Source organism: Primulina tabacum, chromosome 9 (genome assembly GCF_025594145.1).
Source record: "Primulina tabacum isolate GXHZ01 chromosome 9, ASM2559414v2, whole genome shotgun sequence".
Classification (NCBI taxonomy): domain Eukaryota; kingdom Viridiplantae; phylum Streptophyta; class Magnoliopsida; order Lamiales; family Gesneriaceae; genus Primulina; species Primulina tabacum.
The window spans coordinates 41415531-41440093 of record NC_134558.1 but is presented as its reverse complement, the minus strand read 5'-3'; the positions used below and the strand labels follow the sequence as shown (position 1 = coordinate 41440093).

Sequence of the window (24563 nt, the reverse complement as noted above, 5' to 3'; positions counted from 1 at the left end):
TCTTGGTTTTAACTTTTTATTAATTTTATCACATATAACTGATATTTTGAGCTGATGAATAAGCCAAAATATATAATTTATTGATCTTTAAAACATGTTTATATTTATAATAATAAATAATATTTTTGACATAAATAATAATATTATCTAAATAAAAGATTTGACTCAAAAATTGACTCGCTCGCAAGATCCTATCAATTTTTTTTTATGTTATTTATATATACAATATATTTTCTTATCTTCTAGCAAGTCAAGCTTGACTACCTCATAAATGGAAATATAAAATCGCTAAGCTGTCCTCTCACTTTTGTTTTGCCTTACATGCGACTCTTTCCTACTCTCTTCTTCGACCCTCTTCTCCTTCTCTATCTATAATTATTAGAAATAAAAGAAAAGAAAATACATTTATTTCCCGATTTTCCCCAGTTTCTTTTGTTGAACGGATCTTTCTTGTTTTATTATTATTAATTTTAATTTAAATTTTGTTCTTAATTGTCATACCACCATGGGATGCTAATCAAACGTCTGTTGTTTGTCCCCGGCAACTTGTAAGGACATTTAGTTCATGTAAGTGTTTCTGCTCTCCTTTTTCCTTGAAAATTCTGGACCGATTTATGAATTAATTTAGTTATTTCGTATTTGGAGTTTTATTGATGTTATCTTGAATTGAATTTGAATTTTGTTTTGTTTATGATTTTTGTGTTTTTTGTTGAAACTTGTTAGCGATGTTTAGTGGGTTTTACTGGGTCAGGTAGAAATGAAGAAACTTTGGTCAAGGGTTTAATGTGACGGAATCTAGTTCAGTATTTTTTCATTTCCTTTTTATTTTTTTAAAGATCCTATCGCTCGGGGTTTTCTTTGATTGTGGGTGTAATCTATTGGAAAGGTCTCAAGATTCAAAATACAAAAAAGTGATGTTTTCTTTGGCTTCTAGGGAAGTTTGACTAGTGTTTTGTTGATTATTTTGATTGATTTGTATTTCAGGTTTTTTTTTTCAATCTTGACGATTGATTTTCATGTGGTTGGATCTTTATAAAAACACCTAAATTTGCTTGAATTAGATTACAGAGTATCACCTTGTGTTTTGAAATGATAAGGGATGAAGAGAAGGAGCAATCACCAGGTGGAAGTTGGAAGACATACTCAAGGTCGGTTTCATGGACTGAACGTCCACCAAGAAAGTCTAATTCTAAACCACAATGGAACAGCAAAGCGCGAGCTTGTTTGCCGCCTCTTCAACCTCTTTCGATCATCAGACCGAGTTTGGAAGAATGGCCAAAAGCTGGGTCAGATGATCTTGGTATATGGCCAAATCCTCCAACCCCCGGTGTAAGGCCTGGGTCTGCAACACCCCGTGAAAATTCAGCCTCAGATAAACATCCCCGAGAATTTGATTTTAGAAAAGACAAGCTTGCCTTTTTTGAGAAGGAGTGCTCAAGGATTTTAGATCATATATATTTGGGTAGTGATGCTGTTGCAAAGAATCGTGAAATCCTCTGCCAGAATGGGATCACTCATGTGCTGAACTGTGTGGGGTTTGTTTGCCCAGAATATTTTAAGAATGAACTTGTGTACAAAACACTTTGGCTGCATGACTGCCCGTCCGAGGATATAACAAGTATTCTCTACGATGTGTTTGATTATTTTGAAGATGTTCGGGAACAAGGCAAGCGCGTTCTTGTACACTGCTGTCAAGGTGTGTCGCGATCAAACTCATTGGTCATTGCATATCTTATGTGGAAAGAGGGGATGAGCTTTGATGATGCATTTCAGCATGTGAAGGCAGCCAGAGGAGTGACTAACCCAAATGTTGGATTTGCTTGCCAACTGTTGCAGTGCCAAAAACGAGTGCATGCTCTTCCTGCAAGCCCTACTTCTGTTCTTAGGATGTACCTTATGGCACCTCACTCACCATATGATCCCCTGCATCTTGTACCAAAAATGTTGTGTGAACCCAGTGAACAAAAACTTGACTCTCGAGGTGCTTTCATTATTCACATTCCTTGTGCTTTATTGTATGGACCGGGAAGCATTGCTCCCCTGTGATGTCAGATAATGCCATGGCAGCTGCCTCTCAAGTAATTCGTTATGAAAGGGCCCAAGGTCCAGTTATTACTCTCAAAGAAGGTGAAGAGACATTTGAATTTTGGGATGCTCTTGGCTATTGCTCTGTAAAATCCGAGAAAGAAAGCATGCCTGTGGAATCTGATATGGTGCCCGCTACAGCCCATCCACCTGTCGGGCAAAGGAAACTCCCGGAGTACGATTTAGATTTCGAAATATTCGACAGAGCACTTTCTGGTGGGGTATTACCACCATGTCCGTTATTGGAAGCAGGATCCGAGACGCATCTTCCTGCTAGAGAGAATGGCTGGAACAGATTGAGGAGAAAGTTTGCCAGTGGTGTTGTGAAAGAATTTATTACCTCGTCTAAAATCAACTCTACTGGCTTTCCAGAGCATAATTTAGATTTTGAAATATCTCACAGAGCACTTCCTATTGAGGTTGCACCATCATATCCATTAATGGAAGCAGGATCCGAAACATGTCTTCCAGCGAGAGGGAATGGTTGGAACAGATTGAGGAGAAACCTTGCGAGTGGTATTTTGAAAAAATATATTACCACTTCTAAAGTCAACCATAGTGCCTCACAAGTAAGTAATGGACTCTATTCAATTGATACCTGTGAAGAAGTTGAAGATTTTGTATCGGCTTCTGATGCTTCAGTATGTTCCAATAGTCAGTGTGATTCACCTGATTCATTTGTTTCGTATGTAACCAGCAGCCCTGGTTGGTCCAAAAGTAACTTAAAAGAAGTGGGATTTCCAGCTCCTCTTTCTGAGATTGCATTGTCTCGATCACCATCATTCAATTTGGTGGATTCTTTTTCGTCTTTTCTGGTTAGTAAATCAAAGTCCAGTTCACCATCACCGGCACTTTCACCAGCTACCTCTGATTATTCAAGTTCATTTACCTTCTCCCCGTCATCATCCAACTGGTCTGACTTAACGTTTGTGTCAGCTCAGCCATCTCCTAATGGACTCGAATCCAGAGATGCTGATCCTGGTAGGCGTGGTCCTGTAGAGGAATCTGTTTCTGTAGGTAAAAGTGTGTGTTCAATTTATAATGTAGCTCTCTCTCCACCAGAAGAGGAAATTTCTCCCAGTCGTGTTCCAAAAGTATCAGGTCCATGTTCATCCTGTGGAGAGACTTTTCCCTCCCTTTCAGAGCATATGGGCAGCCATTTTCCTTCTAGAATGATCCTCCCCTCCTCTGCAGAAGTGTCTCATAATACAGAAAACTTGACAAGCTACATGGGAAATGATGTAGTGAAAGATGTTGAATGCAACAGCTTTAATAGTGATGTTTCTTCCAAGAGGGATAGGAAAAAGCCAATTTCAGATGCAAATGGTTGTGTTCCTTATGATGAGTTTTAATCAGTTTGAAAGATGAAAAAATACGATTTACTTCAAATGATATAACTGCTCAGAAACAAGTAACCCAGTCTTTACATGTGACCTTTGTACAAAAATGGAGCTTTGGGTACAAATTGCTGTCGTTTTATATGTACGTTTAGGATGTAAAAGTCATATACTCTGTGAACAATAAAAGAGTGAATTTGAAGATGGTCATACCATCTGGAAGCAGTTGTCCTTAATCTTTGAGTTTCAGCACAAATTATCTGTGAAGGTACTTGATCCTTTTAAGTTGAGCAATATTCTACTATTTTGTGCATAGTTTTCACAGCTAAACATTCTATTATCTCATTTTAGTATTCTGAACGCGTGTTCTTGAACAATAGAGACAACTTTAATGTTCTCTCTAGGTTTTATGAAGAAGGAAGCTAAATTTGGAACATATATATATTTTCTTAACGCTGTTCCCCTTGTGGCATTCCGAGGAAGTTGAGAGATCGAAGTTAGAACTGTGACGAGGTCTTCAACATATGTAGTTCATTTATCACACATCAGTTTCTTATTTTTTGAAGAAAAGTTAAAGACGTGAAAATGTGTGCATGATGCTGACAGCCATACGGAAGTGTCTTGTGTTTTAACATCCAAGAATCTGAATGCTCATTCCATGGTTTCACTCTTTAGAAATCTATGTAAAATATCATCGGAATTTGATCATGTATATTGCAAATCGTAGTGATGCATGTCTACATATATGCTATTTATGCATGTATGCTTGAGAAAAACTTTGTTACATAGAAGAAATGGTTCCTGGTTTAGTACAATTTACTGCCTGTGCGACAAGAGTGTTTGGCATATTGTTATAATGATTTGTTTTGGCTATAGGTGAGACTAGATCTGCACCACAGGACCTTTAAAATGAGAAACAATTGGAAGGTGAGGTGTTAGACAACGAATGATATCATGGTTTCTAGTTGGATATGAGAATGAGATAGGAAGCAAGGATTGTTGATTTCTCATTCTGGGTGCAGCTGCTCTTATCAGATGCGTTGGCATCCCGAAACGGGATGAGTTCGTCGTTCTGCTTGTGAGATGTAAGGGGGTTGTGAGATGTAAGGGGGAAATCCCTTTTTTTTTTGGTGCAAGACTGTCTGAGGAATATTCCGTAATTTGAAAGTAGCTATTACAAGCAAAAAAATTGTGCTAGTGTTTTTTATATATGTTTTTTTTAAAACATATGACCATAATCTTTTTATTCCAGGATGATTTCAATCCTATTAGGTCCATTCTTAATTTGTGCAATCGTCCTCTAGCCTTGTGCGGTAAACTCTGTCCACTTTCTGTACCCGAACCATGTCCCTTTCAGCTCGCGTGTTTTTCAAGTTGTCCATTTATTGAATCGAATTTGATTCCAAATAATTTTGTTAATACGAGTTATCTAATGCTTTCAAAAATATAATAAAAATCACTATTTATAATCATAAACCGAATATTAGTTTAACGAAATTTAAACAAACACTAATACTTTTTTTTAGCTTATGAGTGGAATCGAAATCCTTGTAAAAAATACGCGTAAATTGCCCCATGAAATAGAAAGATACCATCCAACGAGTAGCCACCATGGTTATTTACAAAAAAAACTCCAAAGCGTTCAGGTGTTTAAGCAGATGGAGAATGATATAGAAGTGTTCAGTCATTTATCGTAGATGGACCACAAAAGTCGAGACCCGCCGATGCTTAAATTAAAAACAGTACTCATCCTCATATCTCCTCTCGTGATCTTAGGATATCCATTGTTGGGCCAAGCGCACTTTCTCTCAGAGCTTTATAGGACCATGATTTACGAGCTGAACTCTGTTTCTGAGGACTATTTTCCCCCAATTGTTGTACCCTCGAGGCATTCTTCCTCCATCTATTTCCTTGTGATGGTCGTACCATTTTAGCATTCTTTACAAAACTTGTTCTGTCAACTACTTGAAGCTTCTTGTTAGTTTTGCCCCAACTACTTTCTTGTGATACTTTTTCCTTTTTGGCATCTAGGGCCTCACTGATTTGGTCCCAAACGTTCAAATCCCCAGTTTCTAAAGGAAAAGACCCAGCCAGTATCAAATCATCTAAGCACACAAGTCAGCAACTAAATTTATAATGCCGGAAAAGAAAAATACCTGCAGAAGGGGGTACTGTTTCTTCACTCTGGTTTAGTTCTCCAGTCTCTACAAACAGGACAGTGTGGCTAAGTAGACCTCTTCAACCCCAGTTAACTGGATTTTCAACCTTAAAAATGAACCGTAGTATATACCTGTGCCGGATATCTCTGTTTGTGTATTGATGCGGCTAGATGACCCTGGTTTTGAAGCTTTTTTGTTGTCCAGAGGACCCTCACTCACCAAACTAGCATCTACGTTAACTGAACCTGAACTTCCATCCTTGATAATACGGACATCAACAAGTGATGAAAAATCAATCTGCGTGAAGGATGATCCAAGAGAGAATTATTAGGAGTTGTAAAAAATGTAGGCTGGAGGGGGAAAAATAATAATCTAGATCCACAAGGCTTACCTCCAACCAACCATCTTCTTTATAAAGAGAGTTATCTAGGGGTTCAGCTTCACCCTCATCCGCCTTCTTGGAAACAATTGGATAATCTGATGCTGGTGCCAATATTGCCTGATTGGATTCAGTGTTGTAAAAAGATACTTTTCCAACCTAGATAAAAGTAAAAGAACAGTTAGAAGAATTGTGGTCATATGATATTTTGGAATATTTAGTAAATGCACAAATAAATTGAGCAATACTCGATATGCTGAAATCTCTGGGGTCCAGGTTGTCGATAACTCCAGAATACGATATGCAAGGAGATCACCTTCCTGCAAAATGGGAAAAAATAATTTTAGATTCTTCACATGTGAGATGTTATCAGCTAAAAGATCAGGCAACATATTCCATCTAGCCTCTATAATAATTAATACAGAGGAACTCAATATACGAGACAAGGAATCATAATCATTCTCGAAAGAAGGAGAAATGAGAATCAACCTTAGGCATGCCAGGAAGAGTAGGAAGCTTCTCAAAGTCGATTTCTCCTATCGGTTGTTCCCTTGTTTCATTTGCAAATACTTTGGAATTGTCATTGTCTGGATTTTTATAGCCATTCCGTGAAATAAATGGAGAATTGGCCAATCCCCATTTTTGGCCCTTCTTCTTGCTAGTAATCCCATTCCACTGGGTGGTTTCCTGAGAGAAAATCCCAAGTTAATTAAAAAGGGAACGTGCAAAACTCTGAATGGTAAGCATCAATATAATTGTAAAGCAGGAAACCAAGAGTACGTGGCTCAGAAAAGAGTGTCACAATCTCTAGGAAAAAAATGGAATACAAATGATTAAGGTATTTGATGAAACTTGTTGAAATAGCATAAATTTATAAAGATCGAGCCATTTTCATTCTAAAGGAGGGGAGACATGGTGGCTGCTAGACCAATGTTATAACTTACAAGCAATTTCTGGATACTATGTATATGTGATCTCCCTTATTTATCTCAACCAAGCCTTGTACCATCCTCACAAGAGGTTGAAACAAGAATGGATCTCACATTTCCTAGCTTTACAACGGATCATTTCCAATAAGTAAACCACAAATGTTTTAAGTGTCTAAAAGAATGATTTTTTGGTAAAATACTTGTTTCCATTCACATTACTGGGACAATGTGATCCTCAAATATTCGATATTTAATTTCACTGTATTTGAGAGCTTATAAGGCCAATTTTAGATTGTAGCAAAATGTTATTCCTTGTTGGCATTATCCAATAACCTGAATAGGGGTTTGAGATAAGCTGAAGTTTGAATATTGCTGAGCTTGAGCTTTTCCCTGATCATTTGAAGCTCGTGAGCCAACTCCTGGGTCCTTTATTAATATTGAATATTATTGTAATATGATAATGTGAAGCCTTATTTTAACTAAATTCAAAGCAGATCAAGCTTGAGTTCAAGTTTGAAAATTCATGAGCTGAGATAAAGGCCCGAAAATTTAGAATAGCTCATTCACAACCCCCAATATCCCCCACACCCCCCACCCAAAAAAAAAAAAAGCACCAGCTAGAACCAGAGGAGCACCTAGGGCACCAAATTGGGGAATGGTGGTCGCAAGGACTTGTTAATGAAACCAATACACTATAGAAATCTTTTCACAATACGTGACTGCAAATCAAGAAGGGATGCGAAAAATCTAGAAGACATACCAAAGTTGGCTGGACATCTTGTTCTGCTGAAAAATAAAATTCAGGCATCAGATATTCAGAGAAATATGGCATGGTGAAAATAGAAATAGAATGACCTTAAAAAATATTATAAATTTGCCCTCAGCAGCAGTCACGTAATCTCGTTCTACAATTTCTTCCACTGGCAAATCAGTAGATTAGGTGCACGAAAATGGAATAGGAAGGAAAATCAAAACTTATTCATTGCGTTAAGCTAAAATAAAAACCATAACATCACTATGCGCCAAATACCTTACAAGGTCAGCTACCATGATATTTCAATCAGCCATGATTAATTTCAGTAAACCAAGATTCTGTTAATCTCTTATTGTTGGAATCAATTTTAGAATTTATTAAAATCAACAACTCACCACACATGTATACAGTAAATATTCACAGACAGAGATTGCGACCTTTTTCAAAAGGTTCAAAGCGGATATGTCCTGGCCTTATTACAATGGGAACAACTTCATGCTCCTCATCACTTTCCAGAATTGACTGCTTAGCTGTGTCTCCATTTTGATTTGGCAGTTCATGAGTATCCTCATCATTATGTGTTGGCTGTTCATGTGCATCATCATTATTTTGAGTCGGCTGCTCGTGTACATCACCATTGATCCGAGTAATGTGCTCATGTACATCACTATCATTATTTTGATTTGGATGTTCATGAAGCCAACTAGTTTGATTCTGTTGCCATTTTTTGCCAGTACGAGGATTATTTTGAGGGGATTGCTTCCAACATAGCTGCACAGTTAAGACTTCACTTTAATACCAATGACATGCAAGGTTGTCAAAGTCAGTATTAAGTAAATAAAGATTACTCACCAATCCCTTTGGTAGGCCATCCACCATATTACATTCAGAAAGCGCTTGGTGTTTTTTCCACTTTTTCTGTAAGATCGAGGCACTCAGTTTTTAACCAAAAAAGTGGTGGGGGCCGAGAAAAGTATGATCACTTACAAGTCCTTTTGATTGGCCATCCACTTTTTTACTTTCAGCGTTAGCTTGGTCCTCTTTCCAATTTCGCTGCAAAATTAAGCCAGTCATATCCAACATACTTCGAATTACTGGTACAAGAGAACTCTTAAGTTATGTATTTCATAGCTTACAAGACCCTCTGATTCGCAGACTGCATTTTTCTTTTGTATATTTGCCATTTCCCTCATCCATCGCCTTTTCGCATATTTCCGCCTGGCACTTCTACTTGGAACCTGCACATAGTAAATACATTCAGATTCTGGTTTATCTTGGAAAATACAGCACGATCAAGCAGCATAGTCAATGGTGAAATGATTCAAAATCGCAGTTCGGTCACAAAGAGAAAATTTCATCACATGCATCATGCATCCTAAGAGATAAATCACAGCGATGAAAATTGAAAGTGCAGAACAGTTCACATCGAGACAATTAGGAAATGAATCAAGGAAAGCTAAAAGTACATGCTGGGTTCACTGACAAGGGGTTTTCAAGAGAGAAGCAGATCATCATGCTGTGCTCTTGGAATCATCATTAGTCATAACAACTGGTACCAACCAGATAGAAGAACTACACCATTCAACACTTTGTTCTCTAAAAGCTACCACATAATGAAATAAAGATCACTTTACAGCTAATAGGAGATAACCTTTTTAGTTTCCTTCGAGGCAATTTTGGTATCCTCAATGGCCTTGTCATTCTTTTGAACTTCACCGTTTCTGGAAATGTTATAGCGGAACAAAGATATGAGAAATTCTATAAAAAAGAGATGGTATAAACAATAAGACTACGGATAGAGATGGATTGTGTACATCGAAGTTAATGGAAAAGAAAAGAGGATGAGACTATTCTGAACTTGGAATTTAAAATTAGTCTGATATAATAACTTTAATAGAAAAAACTCTAGGAATTTAAAAGGCTATGGATTAACTGACAGCTTCATGCCATCCACAGGCAAATCACTCTTGTCAAGTGGGGCAGGACTTTCCTCATTGTTTTCCACGTTATCTTTGGCATCATAATCAGTTTTTTTCTCCTTTTGAGAAAGGCTTTTCTGCACTGTAAGGACTCCTCCCTGATGAGAGTTTTCGATTTTTTCTATGTGAACGTTGTCCGCAACAATCTGAGAGGCCTTAGCCCGCTGTTTCTTCCTCCTATGTTGAAAAGAAAAGGAAGGTGTGTGAATTTCAACAGAACCAAAAAGAGAAAAGAGTGTGATCAGAACTAAAACCATGCCTATTTGTGTAAAATTAACGCAAGGGAAAGAGCAGGTACTTAGAGCCTTGGAGTTTCACTGATGCTTTCCTTTTTCGATTTCTTGGATCGGCATTTCCACCAGAAGGACCTTCCATATCTTCCAAAACATTTTCATCTTCCTCGTCATATTCAACTTCAGGGTCATCACTCTGTGAACCTCCTTTTTCTTTCTCAAATTCCTCACTTGCCAAAAGCAAGACACCATTTGGCACATAATGGTTCTCCATGGCTCTCAGTTCCTCAACAGCATCAGCGTTATCATTTCCCTTAAAAGATAAAATTTCTCTCCTCTTCCTGACTCTAATTCCACACATGCAACAGTTAAAATCAAATCATATCTTCTGCATTTCTGATTGCAAAACACCTTTTGAACGAACCTGATAATGTCATTATCATTCAAAAGGCAAGTTGATTCAAATGATGGCAACACAAAGCCAGACATCTGAAAGAAATATTAAGAAACAATGAGACCAAAAAGTATCGTAAAAAATATCCTCTAAATCTAAAATGTGAGCGTCATTTCAAACTCATAATTGAAATACTAAAAAACCAAATATAAAACGAAGCATTTTGTTTCTTTAAGCTTAATTATAATCACCATTTTCAGTAAGGAAGGTCAATTCTTGTGAAGAAAACGGCTGCATGTAAGCTGTTTCCTTACCGCGTCACATCCAGAATCCAAATAATTAACTCTTTTCCAGGATAAAAAGTACTTAAACTAAAAAATATAGACAACGAATCAACAAAACGACCATGATAACCTGAAGGACATAGAAAGAATTTTGGAAAGAATAGGGAAAAACAAAAGCAAATATGAATCGCAACGAAACTATCATAAACCAAAGCCGGAGCTATTAAATTATTTGGCAAACCAAAAAAAACATGCATGTTAAAGAATTTTACATGTATGAATTAACTCTATAGCAGGAAGTCGAATATACACATCTACACACTACGCTAAACAATAAAATCAAGAGAGAGACAGCACATTCTTGCTCGGTTTGCGCAAAATCTTTCAAACCAAAAGATTTTTCAGTAGACAGCCACACCAATTAAGAGCAAAAGTAAATCATAAGATGCACATTCCTGGTGTCAAATCAAAAGCAGAAACTTGTGAGCTGCTGGTCCCACAAATCCTGAGCATGAATTGCATACATGGATTAAACAAATATATAAACAAAGCGTGGGGATTTTTTTAATAAACAATTTACCGAAAGGAGAAGGCCATGAGGGCAAGATCGGTGGAGCTGGAAAGCGTGGAACAGATGTGAGGCAACATCGGAAACGGTGACGTGTTGGCGGGGTTTCAACAGTACCCAGCTCCGATTCAAGCCCTCTAACTTCTGGGGTTCGCTCAGTATGTCATCATCTTTGAAAACCAGTCGGATTCTCTTGGTGTCCTCCATATCCCAGAGCTAATTCTTCCGATGCTCACTCAGTTCTAGGAATTTGATTTCTCTTTTTTTGGTTCGCTCTAAACCATCCAGATTATATTAGTAATTGATACTAATTAGCCATTTTTGAAAGTTATGATTTTGTGCTTTTAACTTTTGTCTTTTTTCTTTTCTCTCGTTATAATATTTTATTGTGGCTGCTATTTTAATAGCAGTATACAGTTTTGTGACAAACTTATTATTAAGCTAAATGAAGTATTCCAGTGTAAAAATTTATCATTGCCATTGCGAAACGATTTGGGCAACTCGATTCAATCCTACAAGATCAAGCTGACAATAAACTTTGCTAGCATCTTCCAGTCCCATGCAACGTAACTGATTTGGCATTTTTTTTTTGTTCCATGATGGTAGTCAAACAACCAAGAAACTTCAAAATCGTGATACATTAATGTTATTTTGCATTACATGGAAATGACACTTTTTGCATCATTCTTTGCGTTGACATTCAAATTGTTCCAATAAACAAAATTACAAGTTATGGCAACGCCGTAGGGAGTGTAAAAAATGGGAACAATTATCGCTTCATTCTCTTGCAGTCTTGAAACCGGTCTCATAGACCCCTACAAGCGACAAATGAGGATATGTCAGCCACAATGAATTACAGCAGGACGAGACCACAATTGAAGAATAGAATGATATAATACTAGAAACTGAAGTAGAAGTGTAGAACAGTATGTATGGATTCTCTCTCCATACTTTATTTTACCAGGAACTTTGAACAGCTTCAACTAGGGACAAAATGATACATTTGCCTATCCAAACAAAAAGTTGTAGAAGCTAGTTCAAAATTATGTGATAGGTATAATAATTCCTCATTATGGGCACATTCGCGACTCACAAACATACATCTTCAAACGCACAACTGGCTATCGACATCGTTTTAGGAATAGAAAATAATCAATACTCAAAACAATTTTGTATAAAAGAAATTAATGACCTGGAAGGACATTAAACCCTTACTGCCCATCCCATGGTAATGCGAACTTCAATAAATTTTGTCACATCTCACAAGTGCCAAAAGAAAAATGAAAAGCGTTGCCGAAAAAATGTAATAACCTCTATGCTGCATCTTTTACATCTTGAAGTAAACAAAATAGTGAACAATATCTGGATGATTGTAGCCTCCACTAGTTGCTCAACAGAGGAGACTGTTCATCATCCATTCACTGTAGGACATTTTATTTTCACAAATAATTCGCTCAGTATTTGAGTTTTTCTTTCATGTCCTTTATTTCTCCATTAAAAGGTAGGAAAGCAAATAGATTTTTCCCAGATCCCACATGCCAATTTTCAGTCAAATTTCTGAAGAAGGTTGGTACATTAGCAACACATGCGTCTTGCTTCATTCAAAAATCCAACCCGGACTCAATAAACCTACTAATTCAACCACAATATCTTCTCATTGACACAATCAAGCACACAATGGAATGGATGAATCGAACATGATCTACATGAAATACAAGGCCTCCAAATTTGGTTACTGTTTATCCATTCAATCAATCTCAAATTTGCTATAAGCCACTAAGTAAAATACAATCAGCAAAACGAAAGGAAACAAAATAAAGTAATAAACTCCCAAGACCTGCATTCCTTGAACTATCTTTTTATTGTTTTGGGACAATAATTCCCAAACTTACATTAGCTTCAACAGAATTTATCATTCAAACACAGAGTTGCATCGTAAAATTTCATTTCTAAATATAGTAACAAGATTGTAAATCAAACATGCCAAATTCGATAACAATCTAACTCCCAATCCTTAATTCTATACCATACGCAACATAATTACCTATCATTAACAGAATATCATTCTCAGCTTGATAACAGTAACCAATTCTTTAACTCAAAGCACAAGTCTCGTAGTAGTGGCATCCTTTTAACTTTCTCCGATTACCAGAAAATATTTGAATTCATCAGTAATAGACCTTCTACAGAAAATAAAATTTCACCGTTCTCATCATATATCAAAACAACAAAGGCTCGACATCTTATCTCCACCATCACGGGGAAATAAAAATAACATATTATGCATTTTTTATCAGTGGATGATCCAGGACTTCAGACGAGCAAAGCAAATTAATTATTTTTGGGTAAATTTTACATTAACGTTCGAAGATTTTTCAGTTGGGTGCACTGGTGCATTTTCCCAAATAAGTGCGTGCGAAAAGAGTAATGATAAACTGATATCACAGCCCAAAACAAATATCATAATGTTTGATTTATTTTACCTGACTTTTTGAACGAGAATCGCTTTGAGCTTGCGAGCGAGGTCCTGTCCACGAATCTTGCGCTCCAAATTTTTCTTAGCCAGAACACGTTTCTCGGAATTCTTGATGTGGCGTACTTGCTCGTTTTTTATCAGCCGTTCGATACCACTCGACTGCATCTTCCGCTGCAGCACCTGTAAGGCTTGATCCAAATTGTTGTTGAGCACCTTAACTCGGATACCCCTCAATTGTTGCAGCTGCAAACTCACTGAATTTACAATGCCTCTCGGACAACAGTAGAGAGCCGCCGATCTTCGCATAGCCAATGCGTGAATCATAACTTGAACGCAAGGTTTAGGTTCCTGTTTTCAAACTTAATGCGCCGAATTGATTTCAATCGAGGGTTTCGCCTCGAGGCTGAGAAATGGTTATAGAGAACCACCCCGGCCATTTTGTTTTTTTAATCTTAATCGATTATTTATTTTAAAAAATGATTTCTTTAGATATAAATAAATAATTGATCAAATTATTTTGCAAATTTTCCCTCCACCCCTCGGTGGAAATATTTTATTTCAGGTAAAATTACATTCTCACCCAAACCAAATTAGTTTTTTTTTTTAATCTAAAAATATATAACCATCTAACTTCATATTACACATTTTTCTTTTCATCAAATTTCATTTAAAAATTTTTTTTTAAAAAAAAGAACACACATATCATATGCCACAATCTGCTAACAGGATGAGCAGAAAATTGAACAAGTTAAACCAATAAATTTTTTAAAAAATATTTTATTTGGTTTTTATCCATAATTTTATTGTAATTATTCTATTTATTTATTTTTTACTATTTTTTTTATAGTTATTTGTTTATACAACTCAGAACAAATGAATGCGGGCGGTGTTTACAAAAGAAAAGATGTATGTTTCAATATATGCAATGGTGGATCGAGAGGATATATATAATAAGCCGTGTTATATTTTTATGTCTTTCCTATCTATCAAATCAATCAACAACATTGGGAAATCTTTCGGCCACTCTCTTAAGTATTTACACGACAGATCGACGAACCCTACGCCAAGCTGGCGTACAGCCCAAAGCGAGCAATGGCGGAGCTTCGTCACTCTAGCTCCATCGGCAGCCGCGCTACACCTTCCCCCACCGCGTCGGCCGTGGCTTCCTCTCCGTTGTCATCTGACTTCCGCCCCTCCTCCGCTGACGATGATGACCACGATGGCCGGGATCGCCATCCACGAGATCGCTCTCTCCGCTCTTGCTTTCAGTCTTTTATTCCGTCAGACGATTTATACAGGCCCCACGCATATGGCTCCAAGATCTCGATTTTCATACTCGTTTCGCTTGCTCTTGCTGCCATGATTGCGATTTCCTCTCTTGTCAAAGGATTGGTACGGTTTCTGAATGTAATTCGATGAATTCATGCTTCTATTATATAGATATTTGTTCAAAACCGCCGTTTTCTTACCTTTTATTTTATGTGCATTGCGCGGCTGCTTTTATTTATTTATTGTCTTGTAATTCCATGTGTCGATGCGATAATTTGAGTTTATTGTGATGTTGGAGAGCTCTTTGCGATTGGTGAGGGATCAATTGAATATATTTAAGTTCATCTATGCGTCAAAGATGATGATAAATTTCTCTTTAGGGTTCTGCAAATTAATCATATGCAACTTCCGGTTGTTGCGAGGTTTAGTTCCAATACAAGGCAAGAAATGGCATGGGAACAGTAATACCGGGGGTTTAGAAGAGTTTCACGAAATATTATTTAGTTTAGAGCTGATTTGGTATTAATTAAAAGACATCTGATTCATGGCAGATTGAGCTAAATAATCTTCTCAAGTAAATTTTAGTTGCTCTGCATGGGAAGGCTCATGCACAACAAATTTTATGCAGATGGGAATCTTACGCGCTGCCTATGTAGCTTCTAGCTCTAATTTGGTTCTATAATTTTGTAAAGTTTTGGATTCTGGTCTCATTTAATTTTATTCGACCCAGACAACTTGTGGGTATGGTGTGGCAGCTTTGGTCCGCCCTTTAAAAGTTTCTTACTCGTTATTGTGTTTCTGACAGCTGAAATTTCTGTTGCTAATGAAGCATAAATCATTCACTTGCTCTCATGTATCATTGTCTTCAATGTATGCCAATTTTCGCGTTGAGCTTCCCTTTTGGTCTGCTGCAGAATGCACCTTACTTATGCAGGAAAGATGGCATAACACTTCAGTGTCCTCATGTAAGTGTTTCACATATATCTATTTATTCTCTTTTTCATGTTGATGAGTTATTAGGTTGATTGCATTTTAATGACATTGCTTTCGATAATGTTAGGTTAAAGAGTCTTCGTCGCTGTGGGAGAATCCTTTATCAGCCACTACATCATGGAAGCCTTGTGCTGAACGACGTGAAGGCATACATTCAGGTTCTTTAATCTGTTTTGATGAACTATTGAAAAAATTGAGGAAATCATTCTTCCGCTTTTGAAACAGGAGAAATGAAGATGGCTATTTTATCATTTTCTTTCTTCTTGGTGGATGGTGGGAAATTTGCATCATGGTCCTCTTTGTCAGATCCTGATAACTAATCCTTGTTTTTATCTTTTGATGGTTATGAAGTTATGTTGCTTAGTGGTTCCATAGGAGTGGCTTTATTTCAATCATTTTGAACCTATTCTTGGTCCTATGTTGAGCCAGGATATCATATCCTTTCAACCCGTCTTTGGCATTTTTGTAATATTACGTTTTTTAGTGTGCTTATATTAAATCAATATTTAATAAATGAGATCTATTGGGTACCTGGCAGATCTACCAGCTGAGAATGAATCCAATGGCTATATATTTATACATGCCGAAGGTGGTCTCAACCAGCAAAGAATTGCTGTATGTGGTCCAGTTGAATCTTGTCAAATATATTTTGCTTGTCTAAGTTATCTTATTTAAACAGTATTTACTTATGTTTATATTATGCAAGTTGTTTGCTGTTTTAACTCGTAAGAACTTATGAGCTGTAAGTACTTATTTGAAAAATAAGTTTTTTAAGAAAAAATATGTATGTGTCTTGATATTATGTAAGATTAGATTTCTGTATCATTGAATATGTGAGGCTATTTGATCTTGTAAGCTAAAATAAAATCTTAAAAACAACTTAGGATGGTCCCTTTTTTTTGAATGGTTTATGTCAATGCATAACGGCCCAAGAACAGCCCTAACGACTCCATAGGTCACCAAGGGAGGAAACATGAAAGAAATAGCCTTGATTCAGCCGCACATCACCCCATAACAGGATCTAGAAGTTGAGAACCATAACATTTTATAAGCTTTAAAACAATTTTTTTTCTTTATTAGCTTCTGTTTAGCCAGAATTATTCATGATTGTTGACTTACATTATTATGGTCAAACTACTAGGATCAGATGTCAATTTTGCCACATTTTCAGTCATATTGCTACATAAATCTCTGCCTTTTACCATGAATTATGTCTTACATTTTAGAATCATGGATTACAATGCTATGACACTCTCTTGATTGCAAATTTTTGTTTGTTGTACCTATGCCTGAATATCCACGCCTTCATGCAGATATGCAATGCAGTAGCTGTGGCAAAGATTATGAATGCTACTCTTATTTTGCCTGTACTGAAGCAAGATCAGATATGGAAGGACCAAACGTTGGTGGACTTAATTAAGGCTACCATGCATTGATTTTCTTTTCCCGTACTGTATGCGATGTGGTTTCTATGTGCATGGAGTTTAAGTGAACGTTTCATATGTGAACAGTCTTTTAAAATTTGAGAATTTAATTGTTCTTTGGTTTCATGTACACTATTTGCTACGGTGACATAAGGCATAAATTAATGAGGATTGGCTGCTATGGTTCATTATGACGATTCAAACCTATCTGCAGGAAATTTGAAGACATATTCGACGTGGATCATTTTGTTGACTACTTGAAAGATGATGTGCGAATCGTTAGAGATATTCCAGAATGGTTTACAGACAAAGCAGAGCTGTTCACAAGTATAAGGTTTACTGATTTCTTACTCTCAGTTGAATTAGTAATTTAGCATGTACTAGAAGAATGCTTTGGCATAGCAGCATAGGGGAGTTACTTATTGAATATTTGGATTAGTTCTTTTAATATAAATTTTCAAGTAAACATAAGAGTTTGGTATTTACCTTAGCCTGGACTGGTGAATGTATGCTGTATACTGGATTGAAGGGTGTCCTGGATTATAGTTATATGTATCTTCATGGTGCACTATCTGCACATGTTTCAATAATTAGCTTTTTAGTCAAAGGGTCTGTGATGAATTTATGTTGAACAACCTGGCATATTCATCAGTTGAAGACTAATTCCAACTTGATAAGTGGAAATGATATTATGTCAAAGCATCCATACAGTGACATATTGTAATTGAGTATCTTTCATGACAGACGGACGGTCAAGAACATTCCAAAGTATGCTCCTGCACAGTTCTACATTGACAATGTTTTACCTCGGGTGAAAGAAAAGAAGATAATGGCCTTGAAACCTTTTGTTGATCGATTGGGGTGAGTTTTCAGGTTCATTTATTGTCATTCCTGTCGTAGCTAAACTACCTGGAATCCCGCCAGTTAAAATGTACTTCCAGTGATTATTCTTCATTTTTTTGTCCATCAGGTATGATAATGTTCCTCCAGAGATCAACAGGCTAAGGTGTAGAGTGAATTACCATGCTTTGAAATTTCTTCCCGAGATTGAGCAGATGGCTGATTTACTTGTATCGAGAATGAGGAACCGAACTGGAAGTTCAAATCCTTTCATGTAACTTGACTTCCCTCTCAATTAATCAGTTATATGTTTCACAATCCAAAATTGCATGTTTATATCTGGATTCATTTTCTTTGTTTATTTTATTTTGCTATACAACAGGGCTTTACATCTACGATTTGAGAAAGGTATGGTTGGCCTATCATTCTGTGATTTCGTGGGAACGAGAATGGAGAAAGCTTTAATGGCTTTATACAGACTGAAAGAATGGCCTCGGCGCTTCAAGGTTTAATATGTCATGAACTTTTTGTGACTTGATCAAAATATTTAAGGAACAGAGACAGTTACTTTATATGCCGGGTTACAGGATGGCTCTCATCTCTGGGCCCTGGCTCTCCAGAAGCGGAAGGAAGGGCGCTGCCCCCTCGAACCTGGCGAGGTAGCTGTGATGCTTCGTGCAATGGGCTATCCAAAAGAAACTCAGATATATGTTGCTTCCGGGCAGGTCTATGGTGGGCAGAACCGCATGGCACCATTAAGGAACATGTTCCCCAATCTTGTAAGGCTATTTGCTCAGTCTTTTCATTTAGTTTACTCAAGATTCGTATGCCGTGACTGCTATTTTACAAACACTCTAGTCCTGAGATTTTATTATCAGCATATTAACATTTGGTCATTCCAGTTGGAGACAGTTGATTCTGGAACCAGAAAATTTATCTTGTTTCTTTTGCAGGTCACAAAAGAGGAATTGGCAAGCAAGTTGGAGTTAGACGAGTTTAGAAAACACGTGACTAGCTTGGCTGCTCTAGACTTCCTGGTCTGCTTGAAGTCTGATGTTTTTGTGATGACCCATGGAGGAAACTTCGCTAAACTGATAATAGGACACCGGCGATACATGGGCCACCGCCTAAAATCAATAAAACCGGACAAGGGTCTTATGTCCAAATCTTTAGGTGACCCCTACATGGGCTGGGCCACGTTCGTGGAAGACGTGATTGTCACCCACCAGACACGAACCGGTCTCCCGGAAGAAACTTTTCCTAACTATGACATTTGGGAGAACCCTTTAACACCTTGTATGTGTAGAACTTGATTGGGAGACTCTAATGGTGCTGTAGCGGAAGGCCTTCTGTTGTTTATTGGAGCTAATGTATGGCGTGCATATGAACTGTGGAGCAATTAAAGAAATTTCGTGGTAAATTCATCTGCAAAAATGACACTTTGCAGAGATGCATTAGAATACCAGAACCTGGGAAAGGAAAGTTGATTCCTTTTGAGTTGCAAATTTAAGTTACCGAGGGGCATTGAGGGCGCTGGGTTCTGATTATGCTAGTTGAGATGCCACCGCTAAGTGAGATCACAAATTGGCATGTCAATGTGAATTTTTTTAGTTTTTTTTTTTTTTGGCAATGTTGGTGTGTAAATTATAATCACTGGGCAAGACGCATGAAAAATATGAAGCTCGTAGTTATTTTTTGCCGGGAGTTGGAAGTAGACAATAGTATTCCTGTTGTCTGGTGGGGTTGATCACAGTTACATGCAACAATCTTAACCGGGAAAAAAAAAGGCGTTATTTCACCATTTTTTGTTCCAACACAAACTTTTATTTCCATTCTTAGTGGAATCCTCTTACGTAAACAAAGAAATCTCAAAGCTACATGATATAGATTTAAGCGTGTTGTTTCCGAAACAAATAACAAGACGAACTTTAAATTCCAAGCTAAGCACGAGGGAATCAGAACAAGACCGGGTCTCAATATTAGTTTGGATAAATGTTTTAAATAGGCTATACATGCTTTGCTGAATGCAGCATACAAATCGTATGTGTATAATATTTTATGGATGTTGAGCTTTGATAATAATATTTTTAAAATTTTAAACATACTATGCTGTCATTAACTAAAAGAGATAAATAATCATGTAAAAAATAAATTAACGGTTTTAGAATCTAAAATTTATTCAAGAAGAGAGTAATTTATGGTTTTTTTCCAATACACTAAACATTTTCGACAGTTCTCGCATATCTTCTCTTTTACATAAATCATACTTTAGAGTTACGTAGATGTATTATATATCAGATAAGTAATGATCCTTTTTCTTTGTGGGAAAAAGTGGATGCATTTAACATGGCTACCCTTTTGTGTACTTTTAATAGTTGCTAAAAGGAATAGATTTTGTTCCATTTCATCTATAACATTATCATTCTATAATATCAACTATTCTCGCGTTATATTATTATAGTAAATATAATAATTGACAGATTTAATAATTTTAATTTAATACGTACGAGTGCTACACCTTTTTATTTAATATCCACATATGATAACATTTTTATATAGTATTGGATGGCTATCTTTAGAAATGGCGAAAAACAAACAAAAATCTAACCAAAATCATAAAACTGAAAAGCATATCTGCCCCATATGCTTTCTCTATGTGTCCGAATTTTCTTTAATTATCAGCGAACTTTTCCATTTTTCATGTCAGGAAAAAGGCAACTTCAGTGCCTTCAACGAAATGGTAGTGATTAAAACTTGTGGCTTTCTCTAAGAAATAGAAACTGAAATGTGTGTACCATAAAATTTAATGAAAAACTACAGGCTATAGCTGACATCATTCCATGTAAACTTGAAATTTTCAGAATATATGTCATGTGTGTGCCAATTGATAAACATTCATAATATATATGAAAAAATCACTCATATCAAAAAAATAATAAACATATAAGAAACGACGAATGTCATAAGCCTGTATTTTTTACAAACGGTATATGTTCCATCTCAATTTTAAAAAATTGAGACGCGCATGAAAATCTTCTTTTGATTCTCGAGCTTCCGATCAACTCGTTGATGGTATGAGAAATACATATAAATAGTAATGATTGAAATTATCAAGCACACATCTCATAAAAACAAAATTACATCTCCAGATAGTTGAAATGCTTAAAAGACTTCAAATCGGAGGAAAGCAGAATACTTAAAAATTATTCGATGACTGACGGTAACGCTCGATCCGTTTTTGTGTATATTTGTTTATCGATGTATAGAAACATGATTTTATTGAGAAATTTTAACAGCTTGTAAATAAATACACAATTAATCGGTAAACCGTTGTTTGGTATAATCACTGGATGGTGGAAAGGTTGGAAGCAATTAAGTCGTTTTGCACAATCAAATGTTAGATATAATGTAAACAGAGACCAAGCTATAGGCTCCTCGACAAAAATAGTTGTTGTAAAACAAATTCATTCCATCCACGAGATACCTCGGTCGAGTTTCAATATGGATGTTAGATAACGAAATATGTAGCAAATTAGCATAAAATTATTACACCAGTGGTATTGCGCAACAAATGTCCGATATTTTATCAAAAGTTTAGGAGTCATTTACAGTAAATTGCGCAATTTAATTATTATGCAAAAAATTGAATACGCCGTACCACGTAAAAATTTAAAAGCTGCGTTGTACTGTATGATTCGGGCTAGGACACACTGGAGCCAGCACGTGAATTCTCAACAGGCATAAGTCTGTCTTTTACTTCATTCAAATCTCTCTATCTTTTGCCCCACTATCGTTTCTTGATAACTTCTCCAAATTAAATGGGATTTCACTCGTTCAAAACATCACTATTATTCAGTATTTACGTTTTGTCAGCTGCTTGTGCTACAAGAACATGTGATTTTCCGGCCATATTCAACTTTGGGGACTCGAACTCCGACACCGGTGGCCTGTCGGCAGCATTTGGCCAGGCGGGCCCGCCCAGTGGAGAGACATACTTCCGCCACCCGGCAGGGCGGTACTGTGATGGCCGTCTGGTAATTGATTTTATGGGTAAGGAAATCATAAGTAACCTGTGTATGTATTTCTTTCAATATGCTTAAATGTTCATGCTTTTCATTATTCTTCGGTGAAACACATGTTTTTCATGACCTAAAGTTGAATGAGCAAATGAACACTTGGTTGAATGAGAAATGTCAGACTTTGATGTGATATTTAAGATGGACAGACTTTATAATCTGGCAGCTGGTTCGATTTGTTCTCCCTTGGTTTATTATCTATATGTATAGATACATATAAAAATACACACACATTTGCTACTGCAATTTGAGTATCGATTCTTGATATTTACAGCTGAGAGCATAGGACTCCCATATCTAAGTGCATTTCTTGATGCTTTGGGTTCCAACTTCAGTCACGGAGCCAACTTTGCCACCGCTGGATCAACCATTAGGCCTCAAAACACCACTCTACATCAAAGTGGTTTCAGCCCTTTTTCTTTAAATGTCCAATACTACCAGTTCAGTGATTTCCAAAGACGATCACAGATGTTACGTAATCAAGGTGCACAACACCAATATTTGATAAAAGACACGCACCCGCACCCACATGATGGATTTCGAGTAATATACGTATGTAATTGTTGTTGTTGATTGAATCACTTGTAGGAGGGGTTTTTAAGGAATTATTGCCAAAGACTGAGGTTTTTTCGAGGGCGTTGTACACGTTTGATATAGGTCAAAATGATTTAACAGCGGGTTATTTCTTCAACATGACAACAGATGAAGTTAGAGCTTATGTTCCTGATGTATTGGATCAGTTCAAGACCGTTGTTAAGGTAAAGTGGAAAAACATTCTTTAAAGTCATTTCTTGATAAGTGAAAGTCATATTTGTCAGGTCCCTTAGATTTGGGAGTCGGTTGTCTTAGAATTATTCAATGCTTGTATAGCTTGAAATTCGGATGTATATTTTCACGAAGTTCAAATGAGTTATATATAATTTGTTGGAAGCTCTTCCCGTAACCATTTATGTCATGACACTATGCAAAGATTGCTCGCGAGTTTATAAATTTGTTTGATTAACTAAGTATATCAAATTTAAGGCTGGCTGGACACATGTTCTATTTTATACATCGGGGCAAGTGGAACTCGAACTTGCTAAAACTATCTTTTCACATTTAACTCGGTGCTGCAGGTCTCATCACAGACAGTGCTATAAGAAGTATAGATTGAAGTTAATTAATTTGATTACTACAATTGATGGTAATTTAATTTGTTTGTTTTGTGAAGTACATATATGATCATGGAGGCAGATCATTCTGGATACACAACACAGGACCAGTCGGCTGTCTACCCTACGTGATGGATCGAGTGCTAATCACAGCAGGACAAATTGACAAGGTAGGATGTGCTGCACCTTTCAACGACGTAGCACAATTTTTTAACGTCAAGTTAAAGGAAGCAGTAGTTCAGCTGAGAAAGGACCTTCCGTCAGCTGTCTTGACCTATGTCGATGTCTACTCGGTGAAGTATGATCTCATTAGCCATGCCAAGAAATATGGTATGTATATGTGTAGTACTGGCTCTGGCTAGCTGTCCAGTCTTGATCATCCTGTTTTTAAAGTAACTTTCCATTTTGTGATTTTTTGACCTTTTATGTAGGATTTGTGCATCCATTACAAGCTTGTTGTGGGCATGGAGGCAAATACAACTACAACAAGAACCATGGTTGTGGTAGCAAAGTCACAGTGCATGGAAAAGAAATAACGTTGGGAAAATCATGCAAGGATCCATCAGTTGCCATAAATTGGGATGGTGTGCATTATACCGAGGCTGCTAACAAATGGGTTTTCGATCGAATCGTGAACGGTGGGTATTCGGATCCTCCAGTTCCTCTGAGAATGGCATGTCACATTAAGAGTGCGGTTCATGAATGAAGTAATGGCAAATCATTATCAAATAACTTAATGTAACAACTCGATATATATAATGAATAAAATCAAGCTCAATTCTCTAGTTTCTTTTCTAGGACAAAAATATTTTCTACGGTAAACTAAAATGACATTCATGCAGCAGAAAGAGGAGCTAGCACGAATGAGAACTAACAACACTTATGGATTCATAGGAATTAAATGACACTGTTTATTACTTTCTATACGTATATTAATAGTAAAGAACTTCGAAAACACATGGAAACATTTCAGTACCTTACCAACCAAAAAAAAAAACTCTTTCCTCCACATATCCAAACGATGATTATAAATTTTTAAAAACAAAATATTATTTTTTTAAAACTTAATATCTTAGATTGAATGAAAGTCAACGATACCATTTTTGACGAAAGGTTACTCAAATTTCTTAAATAAAATAAAACTGCTTTATACTTGCGGATGGGATCGGATCGGATCGGATCGTATTATTATTAAACAAACAAGCGGGTTTCGCCAAATTGGACATATAATTA

The 24563-nt window shown here is 36.6% G+C and overlaps 4 protein-coding genes and 1 long non-coding RNA gene across 9 annotated transcripts; 3 read left to right on the top strand and 2 right to left on the bottom strand.

Annotated features, from left to right (window-relative positions):
* The first annotated feature begins 327 nt into the window (after window positions 1–327).
* LOC142556347 (protein-tyrosine-phosphatase MKP1-like) lies at window positions 328–3726 on the top strand. Its single transcript, XM_075667800.1, is given in 3 exon segments — window positions 328–567; window positions 1098–2011; window positions 2014–3726. Coding segments are annotated over 3 exon segments (2340 nt in total). The 5' UTR covers window positions 328–565; the 3' UTR covers window positions 3438–3726.
* A 1248-nt stretch (window positions 3727–4974) lies between these two features.
* LOC142556346 (coilin-like) lies at window positions 4975–11429 on the bottom strand. 5 transcript variants are annotated; one of them, XM_075667797.1, is made up of 16 exons: window positions 11114–11427; window positions 10280–10344; window positions 9921–10196; window positions 9581–9799; window positions 9295–9364; window positions 8780–8881; window positions 8631–8696; window positions 8496–8561; window positions 8081–8414; window positions 7650–7675; window positions 6450–6647; window positions 6209–6280; window positions 5973–6119; window positions 5713–5878; window positions 5579–5626; window positions 4975–5494 (listed from the first exon to the last, which is right to left on the bottom strand). In XM_075667797.1, the coding sequence occupies exons 1-16, from the start codon at window positions 11306–11308 to the stop codon at window positions 5175–5177; spliced, it is 2370 nt and encodes a 789-aa protein (XP_075523912.1). In that variant the 5' UTR covers window positions 11309–11427; the 3' UTR covers window positions 4975–5174. The 5 variants fall into 5 exon arrangements, with proteins under 5 accessions (XP_075523912.1, XP_075523910.1, XP_075523911.1 ...); XM_075667795.1 differs by having other exon boundaries at window positions 9921–10202; window positions 11114–11426; XM_075667796.1 differs by having other exon boundaries at window positions 7650–7672; window positions 9921–10202; window positions 11114–11425.
* Window positions 11430–11663: 234 nt separating this feature from the next.
* LOC142556345 (uncharacterized) lies at window positions 11664–14019 on the bottom strand. The gene is made up of 2 exons (XR_012822592.1): window positions 13585–14019; window positions 11664–11916 (listed from the first exon to the last, which is right to left on the bottom strand). It is a non-coding gene; the product is annotated as an uncharacterized LOC142556345 (long non-coding RNA).
* Window positions 14020–14554: 535 nt separating this feature from the next.
* LOC142556343 (protein PECTIC ARABINOGALACTAN SYNTHESIS-RELATED) lies at window positions 14555–19904 on the top strand. The gene is made up of 11 exons (XM_075667792.1): window positions 14555–14969; window positions 15761–15811; window positions 15907–15997; window positions 16378–16454; window positions 17153–17241; window positions 17478–17597; window positions 18008–18124; window positions 18234–18377; window positions 18486–18609; window positions 18691–18882; window positions 19057–19904. Exons 1-11 carry the CDS (start codon window positions 14670–14672, stop codon window positions 19414–19416), a joined length of 1665 nt encoding a protein of 554 aa, XP_075523907.1. The 5' UTR covers window positions 14555–14669; the 3' UTR covers window positions 19417–19904.
* A 1913-nt stretch (window positions 19905–21817) lies between these two features.
* On the top strand, window positions 21818–24102 carry LOC142556344 (GDSL esterase/lipase At3g26430). The gene is made up of 5 exons (XM_075667793.1): window positions 21818–22153; window positions 22454–22663; window positions 22768–22937; window positions 23390–23660; window positions 23762–24102. Exons 1-5 carry the CDS (start codon window positions 21922–21924, stop codon window positions 24034–24036), a joined length of 1158 nt encoding a protein of 385 aa, XP_075523908.1. The 5' UTR covers window positions 21818–21921; the 3' UTR covers window positions 24037–24102.
* Window positions 24103–24563: the final 461 nt, after the last annotated feature.